Genomic DNA, 12500 nt, shown 5'->3' with positions numbered 1-12500 from the left:
TATATACAATATATACATACACAAATACATACACACATGCATACATACACACAATATATACATAATTTATATATACATAGTATATATATATACACACACATATATGTATGTGTGCATATTTGTATATGTATGTGTATATTTATACACATATTTGTATATAAATATACATACATACATATATGTATATGCATATACACATACATATTTTTGTATGTATATACAAACAAATACACATATTTATATATATATATATGTGAGTATGTTAGTATATATATACAAATGTATATATTTATGCATATATATTTATATATGTGTATGTGTGTGTGTATACATATACTCATATATATGTAAATATATGTATATATACATATATAAGGATATATATGCATACACATATATGTACATATAGATATATGTATAAATATATTTATATATATGTATATATATGTATAAATATATATATATATGTATATATATGAACAAACTCATATATAGATACACACTTATATATATGTATATATATCTATATATATATATATATATATATATATATATATCTAATTTACCTCTTTTTGAATACAGCTTTGCATAGCAAATCAAACCCTCCTGTCTTGATTAAACATGCACCAAAGCAAAAGTCGACACCATCGTCTTCTGGAAATCAAAAGGAGTGCAAAGTACATATTCGTCTCCAATATTTACAATGTGTATTTACGTTCACGTCACAGAGTCCAGATGACTTCGAGCGGCGACAGCCTCCCCGACGTAGACGGCGAGAGGAAAGAGCGAGGGCACTGGTCACACAAATGCGACTATCTCTTTACAATGACGGGCTATGCCGTCGGTCTTAGCAACGTATGGAGGTTCCCTTACCTATGTTATTTAAATGGCGGAGGTAAGAAGAACGGAAAACACCTTGGATTAATATATTAGCAATAATAATATAGAGAATAGTGAATCTGTATTACAGCTGAACATTAGCCTTTTGTATAGTTGTTGCTCTTGTCGACACAGGGGCGTTCCTGGTCCCCTACCTACTGACGCTGGTACTGGTGGGCATTCCGCTGTTCTTCCTAGAGACGGCCGTTGGGCAGTTCAGCTCCTCCAGCTGCCTCGCCGTCTTCTCCGTCTGCCCGGCTTTCAAAGGCAAGGGATTCCGTGCTTGTTCTGTGAAGACCAAGTAGATAAGTTACTCATGTAAAATATCTCCTTCGGTTTATATGTACAACACAAAAAAATTGTGTTTGTATAATCTATCAAACAAAGAATATGAATATATATTATCTTTTTCCAATTTCGATCCTTCTGTACTTGTTCATTACTCTTGCTATATTTCCTTCTTATGTATTGGCTTATAGAGGTGTCCCTCGGGAATCTGATCCTGATTAGGGAAAGGAAAACTAATACTGCTGAGTAAAACTTCATTGCTGCAGACGTTTCGGAGAATCAATCTTCATCCTCAGTGCTAAAAGCTGATACAAAAAATAGGTATAAAAATGCTTGACAAAGAATAATGAAACATATAATACAAAACAAATAAGACAGGTACAAATTAAATGTAGAAAAGAGGCAAAATAGGGTAACTATCTATTTAACAGTTGGATGATTGTATATAGGGTGGTTGCGGTAGTTGCACCATTTAATTCAAGTTTTATGCTAATTATGTGCAGAGATTCTGCTGTGGTTAGAATCTGTTAGGATGAAAGGTCAAGATTTTGAAATAAATAGTGTTAAATGGTAGTGGTAGTTGTGAAGGTGAGAGTGCTCTCTGATTGCTGAGAAGGATGGTTTACTCAGCGGTAGGCTAGTCCTGACAGACTTGCTTTTCTGTTCTAGAATGCTACATGCCTTTCATTTACAAATTAAAGAACCTGAAAACATTTATTAACGGAGTCTACAATATATGTTTTACGTGGGCCAGCTTCCACACAGAAGCCATGTATTTAAAAGAATACTTTACTTCGAATGGATACCCATCCCACCTATTTCATAAAGTAATCAATCATTTCCTTTGTCAGTTCTCACACAAACCTACAATTACCACAGATAATAACGACATTAAATATATAAAACTAGTTTTGAAATCAGAAACTCATTAAACAAAATCTTTAAACTATGCTATCCTCGGGTCAGTTTCAGATTTGTTTTTCGGTAATTTCTAAAGCAAAAGAAACAGTGCAACTCTGATTTATGTTCCAATGTGGTTAACCTTTTTACTTGCCCTAGCTGTCAGGCTAGGTACGTGGGTTCAACCTCACAATAGCTGCAACACCGCATTCTCGAAATAAAGGCAAGTCTATCAGGACTGGCTTACCGCTGAGTAAACCATCCTTAGCAACCAGAGAGCACTCTCACCTTCACAACGACATGTTTAACACTACTGATTTCAAAATATTGACCTTTCATCCTAACAGATTCTACCTGATCACAGCCGAATCTCTGCGCATAATTAGCAAAAAACCTGAGTTCAATGGTGCAACTACCGAACCACCCTATATACTAAGTAAACAACCATCGAACTGTTAAATGGATAATTATCCTATTTTGCTTCTTTGCAACCTTCGATTTGAACCTTTGTCAAACTGTTCTGTATTATGTTTCGTTATTCTTTGTCAAGCATTTTTATACATAAATTTTGTACACACACATACACACAAATGTATGTGTGTGTGTGTAAATAACGCAAATATGGCAAGGAAATTTTATGTAATAGGTTACGGGGAGATTTGACCCTTCATTCTGGAATTTCATTGGGCCTTTGATACCATCCCCACGTTGCTCCACTCCGATGCTTAGATTTTAAGTTATTAGCGTTTTGTTAATCATTCGCGCAGGTCTCGGTATGGCATCCCTCGCTATCAACTTGGTGACGCTATCGTACTACATCGTTTTAGTCTCGTATCCCTTGCTGTTCCTCGCCCACTCCTTCACCTGGGACCTCCCGTGGGCCTCGTGCGGGAACTCCTGGAATTCGCCCAACTGCACGGCCGTATGTCTGATGATTTACTGAAATTTTGAAGTTTATCTATTCATATATATATATATATATATATTTATATATATATGTGTGTGTGTGTGTGTGTGTGTGTGTGTGTGTGTGTGTGTGTGTGTGTGTGTGTGTGTGTGTGTGTGTGTGCATATACAAAGAAATATTCATATACACAAACATAAACACACATACACAAATATATATAAATATGTATATATATATGTATACATATTTCCTCTTCTCTCTCTCTCTCTCTCTCTCTCTCTCTCTCTCTCTCTCTCTCTCTCTCTCTCTCTCTCTTTCTCTCTCTCTCTCTCTCTCTCTCTCTCTCTCTCTCTCTCCTAACCTTCTTCCTACATTTGACTTTCAGTGCCCCGAAAAGTTATATTTCTCTCTGCCTTCTACACCAAATAAATCATCAGGCTACACATTTCTTTCCGTTCTGACGCCCACACCTGGACACTGGATAACCATATAGTTCAGGCAGAAAGGCAGTGCAGGATGGCCTTGCCTTTCAGTAACAATCATCCCCTGAGCATCTTCACCAATATCAATTATTAAGAGATGACCTGGTTGCTCCACGATGTTCTGTCCAACTAGGTACATGGCAGAAACTTACAGACAGCATTAATCATCAGACTAGTGGTTTGCACCATGTGGGATCTCATTAATAAGGTAGTGAGGAAAAAGCTCCAAAATATCCTCTACTATATCCCTGCTCAGTATACGCAACGGTCACAGGTTACAAGTAACTGCAACATGTGCTTGCTAGAGATAAGGTAACAGGTCCTGGTGATGATGGAATTACATATGCAGTCCTCCACACACTCATGGATGTACCTGGTAATTCCCTCTTTCAGCTATATGATCTGTGCTTCTGCCTGGGATACGTGCCACAAGTCTGGACCTGTAGCACAATAATACCAATTCCCAAACCTGGCACGGACAAATTCTGACCTGTCTCCCTCACCTGCTTTTACAAGGTATTTGAACGCATTCTCCTTTCAGCTACTAAACAAGCTTTTACCTGGACTGTTTGGCTTCCTACCCCAGAGGTAGGAAGCCAGAGGGGAAATCATTGCCTCATGGAGCTCTACAGTCATATCTCCCCCATCAGTATTGTGGCATTTATTGATTTGAAAAGTGCATTTGACATTGCCAACAAAGACATTATATTGGACCAACTCATTGGCTTTGGCAAAAGAGGAAATGTTTTGAGGTGGATAAGAGGATACCTGATGAATAGAACTTCTCATGTTCTGTTTAAGGGGGCATATAGCAATATCAAAGAATTTGAACTAGGTACTCCACAAGGAGGAGCAATCAGTCCCTTTTTAATATCTTCATGCATCATTTTTTCTCCCCACTCCTTGGCATCAATGAAATGACAATTACTTGCTGTGCAGATTATATATACTTCACTCAAGTTGTTCAGAAGATATGCAATGCTTCTTGCACTCCTTCCATGTGCCATCTGCCTTGCATGGACTCATATCTCCAGAAAAGAGCATAGTCCTCTCTTTTCGGCCTGCAAAAACACTTCCAGAATTCATAATAGGGCACATTATAGCATTATGCACACAGTACCTTTACATGGGGGCACCAGTACGGATTACACCTTCAATTCCAGCAAGACAATATGTACATCCCATCGTCCAAGGCGTGCTGGCCAGACTGCAATCACCAGAACTATATATATTGTATTCATTAGATCAGTTGATTATCTCTCTCCTGCACTCTGTCAACTCTCCAGAACGGTTTTACAATCAATTATATTTACATCACTAAATGCAGATGCGCCTCGTCCTCTCCGCCCTAGTGGATATACACTTGTCAGGAAGGTCTGCTCAAGCATTTGGGCTCTTAACATCAACATTACAATGGAGGACGTGGACCCTGGTCTCCCAGTCTGGCAGATGCCGATACCAGATGTCTCCTACACCACAGTCTCCAAGGCTGACCCTCCTCATCTCCAAAAACAAAGAGCCTTGGAAACTATTGCAAAACTGTCGTCTTCTCCCAGTGTAGCCCACCGTCTCTACACTGATGAATCCTTGAAGGTAGTGCTGGGTAGTGCTGGATGCGCTGTTTCCCCCTATCATGGAACCACCACAAAGGGGTTGGACAGGCCTTCAACTCCCCAACTCAACAAGGTCAACGTATTGTGAGCTAAATATACTTCTGTATGCTGTAGCTTTACTGTCACAGACCAGATACAACGGGTTGATAATATGTGACTCACAGTCTACACCTCGCTCTGTCATCTCCCAGTCCTGCACACCAAGTTGTCACAAACCTTCCGTCAGCAGGCGACAGCCCTCGTGAATTCGCAGGTGATGCACTTTCTGTGGATCCCCTCCTATATAAGAATCTCACAAATGACAAGGATGACCGCCTCGCAAGGAATGCCTGCAGTTTGGATCCGCCTGCTGCTGGTGCAACTACAGCCTCGCTCCCGTACTACAGGAAAATGATACGCCAAACTGTGTTCACCTCTACTCGCAACCGTAGCAATGCTGAGAAGGCTACTAGTGTCACCATTCAACGCTATGAACATTTTCTTCCTCTTCCACACAAGTATGCCCCACAACACTCCTCGTGCAAGTTGTGATGATACACCAAATGCTAACACCCTACATCATTACTGTCTTGAGTGTACTACGGTTGCACCCTTAATACCTCATAGATAGTCGGTGTTATAAACCAATTAATATATGCTAATGGATGATCATTTAAATAGAATTCTGATGCAACACCCACACTTTGGAGGGTGCTAGACTACATTAGCTTCTCTGTGTATTTTTATTTTTTTATTTTTTTATTCATAGTTTGACCTGTGTGTCACAAGTAACTAGTTACATTACTCCCTCTCTTTCCCTCCGTCTCTCTCTCTCTCTCTCTCTCTCTCTCTCTCTCTCTCTCTCTCTCTCTCTCTCTCTCTCTCTCTCTCTCTCTCTCTCTCTCTCTCTCTCTCTCTCTCTCTCTCTCTCTCTCTCTCTCTCTCTCTCTCTCTCTCTCTCTCTCTCTCTCTCTCTCTCCCTCCCTCCCTCCCTCCCTCCCTCCCTTCCCCCTCTCTCCCCCGCCTCTCTCTTACTCTCTCTCTCTCTCTCTCTCTCTCTCTCTCTCTCTCTCTCTCTCTCTCTCTCTCTCTCTCTCTCTCTCTTTCTTTCTCTCTCTCTCTCTCTTGGTCTCTTTTCCTCGTTTTCTCTCTCTCTTTCTTTCTCGGTCTCTCTCTCCTTCTCTCTCTCGATATATATACATACATACATATACATGTCTGTGTGTGTGTGTACACTATATATATACCCCCCCCCCCCCTCTCTCTTTCTTTCTCTTTCTCGATCACTCTTCCCCGATTGCTCTCTCTCTCTCTCTTTCTCGGTTTCTCTATGTATCTATATAAATAAACACATACATATACATATATATGTATATATATGTAAGTATGTATGTACAAACACACTCACATATATAAATATTATACATATATATATACATATAATACATATATATATATATATATATATATATATATATATATATATATATATATAATACATATACATATGCATATATATATATGTATATAAACACGCGCACACACACACACACACACACACACACACACACACACACACACATACACACACACACACAAACACACACACACACACACATATATATATATATTCACATATATAATATATAATATATATATATATATATATATATGTATATGTGTATGTATATATACATAAATATTCATATATATACATATAAATGTATATATATATATATAATTGTGTGCACAGATATAGATAAATAAATATAGATATGTGCATGTCTATATATGTGTTTCTGTACATTTATGCCGAAAAGTTTATATTCAATAATCTAATGCTTAAAATTTATTGTTTAAAACTTTCCTGTTTTAAACATGAATGTACTTTTGTATAGGAAGGAGATGTGAAAGACAGTGTGTCTTCAGCCGATGAATTCTTTCAGTAAGTATATCTTACGTATGTATATGGATATATAATATATATATATGTATGTATATATATATATAAATATATATATATATATATATATATATATATGTATGTATATATATATAAATATATATATATATATGTATGTATATATATAAATATATATATATATATATATATATATATATATATATATATATATATATATATGGATGTCTGTGTATTTATATATAGGCCGAAATGCCATATACCTTGGATAGTTTTCTCCCACAACGCCAGTTCTATCTTTTAGCCTTGTTCTCTCTCTCAACCGCCGGTTCTCTCCCTCAGTCTTGTTCTCTCCCTCATCCCCTTGTTCTCTCCTTCTACCGCCGGTTCTCTCCTCACCCTTGTTCTCTCCCTCAGCCGGAAGCTCCTGCGGGCCTCGTCCGGCATCGACGACCTCAGCCGCATCGAGTGGCCGGTTGTCATTGTGACCTTCGTAGTCTTCGTCTTCCTCTTCTTCTGCGTCTTCAAGGGGATTAAGATTTTGGGGAAAGTAAGTGTGATTTCGAGGGGTAACTAAGCTATTTACAGAGTTCTATGAATACGATTTTTCAGAAATTCTTTTGCTGACATTTGACTAGCATCAGACGCCGGAATATTAGACATATCGGCGGTGGATATTTACCGTGAAAGCTCTGTTGTGCTGACGTATGAGATATGCCTTGGTGTTTTAATGCTGTCAAGCTGTGCAGGTCGTGTGGTTCACAGCGATTTTCCCGTTTGTCATGCTGTTCATTCTGCTGATACGTGGGGTCACACTTCCGGGAGCCACGGATGGAATCTACTTCTACATCTATCCCGAGTTTAACAGACTTAAAGAGATGAAGGTGAACTAAATAGCTATGGTGTTGAACATTTTCATGAAAAATACGTATGTATTATCTGTGGCTTTGTCATAAAAAATCTACTTGATTAAAATCCATTCCTCTGCTATCCGTGCGTTTTTTCCACTCGCATACCTGAACCAGGTATGGGCAGCAGCAGCCATACAGATCTTTTATTCCTTGGGCCCCGGATGGGGGTCGCTCATCTGCTTTGGTTCCTACAACAAATTCAACAATCGGTGCACGAGAGACGCGCTCATTGTCCCCATCCTGAACAGCGGCACCTCCATCCTGGCGGGATTCGTCGTTTTCTCGGTGCTCGGCTTTATGGCCAAGAGAGCTGGAGTTTCTATTGAAGAACTTGCTGTTGCTGGTAAGATTGTTAGAGAAGGTTTTATCACATTAAATTTTTATTTCAACAAACACAAGAAAAGAGAGTAATAGATTGTCTATGGTTTTCTTCGGTACATATCGTTAATGAGGTAAGTATAGAGTATGAAAATATTTCCTCAGGTCCGTCCTTGGTGTTTGTCGTCTATCCCGAGGCTTTGTCCCTGATGCCGGTTTCTCCTTTGTGGTCCGTCCTCTTCTTCCTGATGTTGTTCTTCCTGGGCATAGACGCCTGCGTAAGTCGATCATATATTACCATTCGTGTGAGCCATTTATACAGTTCAGAGAGGCAACAGTGAATGGCTTGCAAACTTCATACCATATACATTATATTTCAGTTTGCTCACATAGAGACTCCAGTACTGTGCATCTTAGACGAATTTGCAGGGTTACGTGGTCGCAGAGGCTGGGTCACTTTCTTCCTATGCTTCATTTCCTTCTTGGCAACAATCATCTTTGGAACGGATGTAAGTAGACGGTGCACAGGGATCTAGGAAATGCTGGCAATACTAGCAACGAAATGCTCAATTTGAATAATCTTTTAAGGAGTTTGTGTATGAACGTACAGATAGTTTGATATTGCATTTCAGGGTGGGATATACTGGGTAACACTGGTTGACTGGTACTGTGCTTCGTTCACCGTTATTGTTGTCTGTTTGTGCCAGATATGCATATTCAGCTACTTGTATGGTAAGTGGAAACCCTTTAGCATTCAGAAGCTACAGATATGTTTTGTATATCCATTTTGTAATACTAAATCGTTTGTCAGATTTCATGCAATCAATTTTCGACGTAAAACCCTTTATCATCATTATTTTTGGATGGAGATTTTGTTACATGTTTTTCCCTTTTGTTATCATCGTCAATATTATACTTATTATCCCAACCCTTATGATCATTATCTTGATTCTGGTTTCATTGTGTCTCCAGTATCATCTTATTTCACGCAAATATTACTGTCACTGGCCACTTACTGGTTTCGTTTCCTGAAGGCGCTGGTCGAACTGTGCAGGACCTTCAGCTGATGATTGGACGGCGCATTGGCTACGGCTGGTGGGGCACTTGGCTGGTCGTCACTCCCCTTGTGCTCCTCGTAAGTACAAATAATAACTGGTCGTCATTCTACTCGCACTCCTTGTAAGTACAAAGATTAACCCAACCACTACGGGTTTCTGTTCTGTCCGCTGTAGTTTTTTTTTTTTTTTTTTTGTGAATTTTGTTACATACAGATGTGCTTAGCCAGCAAGGAGTCTATCAGTAGCCCTAGTGACCGATCCTGATTTCCCCATTCAAGGAATGGGGAAATGTGTTTTTCTTTTTATTTCATTTGATATCTATGTCATTATTGTTATTGGTGTTATGATTATTAGATTGTTATTAAAATCTCGGTAACATTTAAGACAATGAAATAATGCAAAGGATCCTTCCAAAAGTCAAGGCAAAGGATAAATAGGTGAGATAGGTAGGTCTAATAACTGACTCCTTGGTGACTAAGCACTTGTAGAGCCATATAATCACCGCATTATTCGAGACATGTTAAAGAGAGAGTGATGAACCATACCAGCATAATTAGAGGTCGAAGCACATTTCGTTAACAGGGAATCCTCATGAACACTGTGCTGAATCAATCTGGCGCAGGATACCGAGGGCACACCTTCCCGACCTGGGCTCAGAGCACCGGCTGGGTCATCTCCCTCGTCTCCATGCAATTCATCCCAACTTACTTCCTCTACTACTTTTGCTTTAGAACCACTGGCTCGTTCAAACAGGTAATGTTGCATACAAAATATAAATTATATATATATATCATATATATATATATCTCTGTATATTTTCTAAGTGGTCGATGTGACCATCCAAGGGGTCTATAAACAGCCGCAATCGATGAATAACCAGGGGTCAGTGAATATTTACTGGGATTGAAGGGACCATTGAAGTCTCACATTTTATATTCACGAGAAAATGTCGATTTTCACTTTTTTGTTGAAAAATAGAAGATGGTCTTACAGATTTTAATGAAATTTGATAGGATGAAAGAGTACTTTATTACGCATCTTTATATGGAATTTTATTTTATTTGACCGAAGGGAATTGTAGGCGCAACGATTTTTTAAAGTTAGGTTAACTCTAGCCTTCTCACGTCCCAGAGTTATCATTCAATTTTCTATATTTACTTTTGCTGAGAAAACCTCTAGGTCATATTAACAAAACAACGTATTCCAATTTGGAAATTCATTAATTTGTTTCTAAATTATCGCATGTTACTTAACTGAAAAAAAAAAAAATTAAAAATTCGTAAAAAAAAAAATATTTTGAATTTAAAAAAGCCGATACGTAGTTCTATGCGCATACTGACGTTCTGTTTGGGGGAAAAAAGCATTTTGAGATCGGAGAAAAACTGTAAGCCGTGAGAAGTCTGAAATATGAAAAAAAAACTTAATTGACCTTTTCTATTAATTTTCCATATTTTTTTCGCTTGCTTACTGGCTACTTTTTACATAAAAAAAGCCCAACCATTGCTCTATCTCTTGTTATTTATTTCATTCAGATCGGATCAATAGTTATTGCACCGCATCACAAAATACAATATAATGTAGCACTGAAGTCATCCTGCGCCGTAACCATGCAGTCCACGTGACCATAAAATGACGGTGTAATATCACGTCCATGCCCTTCTAAACTCGTCTTTCTGCCGTCAGGAGTCCTCTATAGCTCATATTACCCTCCACCTCGGTTGTCACATTTTCTCCCCCCCCCCCCCCCCCGACCGAAAATGGGAGGTAGGGAAGATAAGGGGGGGGGGTTAAATATAAATATACTCTTACGTAATGACCCATAATCAAACAGGGTGTACAACGGGAGGAAGGGAGAGTAAGAAGTAGGCTAATACTAAAACATGGATACTACTACTCATGGTTCCTGGTCCCCTTTCAACTGAGATGAGGAAAAATCCTCAACTCAGTTGTAATATCCCTTCGGAGAGTATCATGGGCTACCAACCCACTCCTTGCCACCAAGGAAGGCAGACACGGCACACTGGCACACGCGCATACACTCAAACAATCATACACTCGCGCGCACACTCATACACTCAGGCGGACACTCATACACTCGCGCACGCACTCTAACATTCACGTGCACATATATACTCGCGTGCACACCCTAACAATCGCGAGCGCACTCATGCACTCCCGCGCAGTCATGCACTCGCGCGCACTCATACACTCGCGCGCGCACACTCATACACTCGCGCACGCACACTCATACACTCGCGCGCACACTCTAACATTTGGGTGCACACTCATGCACTCACGTGCACACTCATACACTCGCGCGCACACTCATATACACTCGCGTGCTCACTCATACATTCGCGTGCACACTCATATACTCGAGCGCACACTCATTCACTTGCGCGCATGATACTTTTACCTTCCTGTGTTTCATTTCAATAGGTAATATCAAAATACAACTTGACGTTGGTGCGCCACTAAGGCGCTGATGAACTCGCGGGAGTTCATATTCACGTGGGTAATTGTACAGTAGTATACGAATCTGAAACAGGGCATAACTCATTTTCGACCACCCCCCTCCCGACCCAACCCCGCCTCCAAACCCAGGGACGGCCCCCTTAATATAATGCTTTGGAAATGCAAAATATTGGTGCTTGGTACTCTCATATTACTAAATCTGCCCCACCTTTAGAACAGCCTTGATCAAAGCTGACAAAAAAAAAAATCTTAATCTGCCAATAACAACTAAAGTATAAGCTGTAATATTACATGCATATATATCCATATGTCTACTATCCTACTACTTTTGTATTCATATTTCTCTCCAGCGGATCAAGTCCTGCCTGACCCCGTCTGCCGCCTGGGGCCCAGCCCACCCGAGCCACAGGGACGAGTGGATGCAGCACTGCCTCAAGTATCCTCTACGTCACCGCCTCCTGCATCCCAACCTTTGTGCAGAGAATTCTTCAGCAGATGTGTTTTTGAATACCTTGTAATTTGTCTACGATTGGAAAAAACGTTTTGTCTCCGCAGTTTTATCTAGGACTCCACACGAAAATGTCTTTCATATGTGATTCGTGCTGGCCGAAGGTAAAAGCAAGTCCGGAAATGTCCTAAATGCGTTTTAATTTTTTCTTTCTGAGACGCGTACAACGTTTTATGTACGGTGAAAATAACGAGTCAGTAATGATTAATAGTCAAACGGTAATGCAGTCATTTCTTAAATTTGCAGTTTAAGGCTTTATTT

The 12500-nt window shown here is 39.5% G+C and overlaps 1 protein-coding gene across 1 annotated transcript in view; it reads left to right on the top strand.

The window, feature by feature from the left end:
* The first annotated feature begins 574 nt into the window (after positions 1-574).
* LOC125028758 (sodium-dependent noradrenaline transporter-like) overlaps positions 575-12500 on the top strand; it is a 12470-nt gene continuing 544 nt past the window's right edge. Inside the window, exons 1-15 of the mRNA XM_047618240.1 lie at positions 575-895; positions 1015-1180; positions 2227-2238; positions 2415-2503; positions 2835-2989; positions 6947-6993; positions 7387-7519; positions 7719-7853; positions 7995-8223; positions 8364-8476; positions 8579-8707; positions 8831-8930; positions 9233-9333; positions 9839-10009; positions 12082-12500. The exon at positions 12082-12500 is cut by the window's right edge and continues 544 nt beyond it. Coding sequence (XP_047474196.1) covers positions 622-895; positions 1015-1180; positions 2227-2238; positions 2415-2503; positions 2835-2989; positions 6947-6993; positions 7387-7519; positions 7719-7853; positions 7995-8223; positions 8364-8476; positions 8579-8707; positions 8831-8930; positions 9233-9333; positions 9839-10009; positions 12082-12249 — 2022 coding nt within the window. The 5' untranslated portion in view covers positions 575-621 and the 3' untranslated portion in view covers positions 12250-12500. The remainder of the gene's footprint in view (positions 896-1014; positions 1181-2226; positions 2239-2414; positions 2504-2834; positions 2990-6946; positions 6994-7386; positions 7520-7718; positions 7854-7994; positions 8224-8363; positions 8477-8578; positions 8708-8830; positions 8931-9232; positions 9334-9838; positions 10010-12081) is intronic.

Source organism: Penaeus chinensis, chromosome 9, assembly GCF_019202785.1.
Source record: "Penaeus chinensis breed Huanghai No. 1 chromosome 9, ASM1920278v2, whole genome shotgun sequence".
Lineage (NCBI taxonomy): Eukaryota > Metazoa > Arthropoda > Malacostraca > Decapoda > Penaeidae > Penaeus > Penaeus chinensis.
Note: the sequence above shows the minus strand (reverse complement) of the source record. Positions and strands in the feature narration are given on the sequence as shown.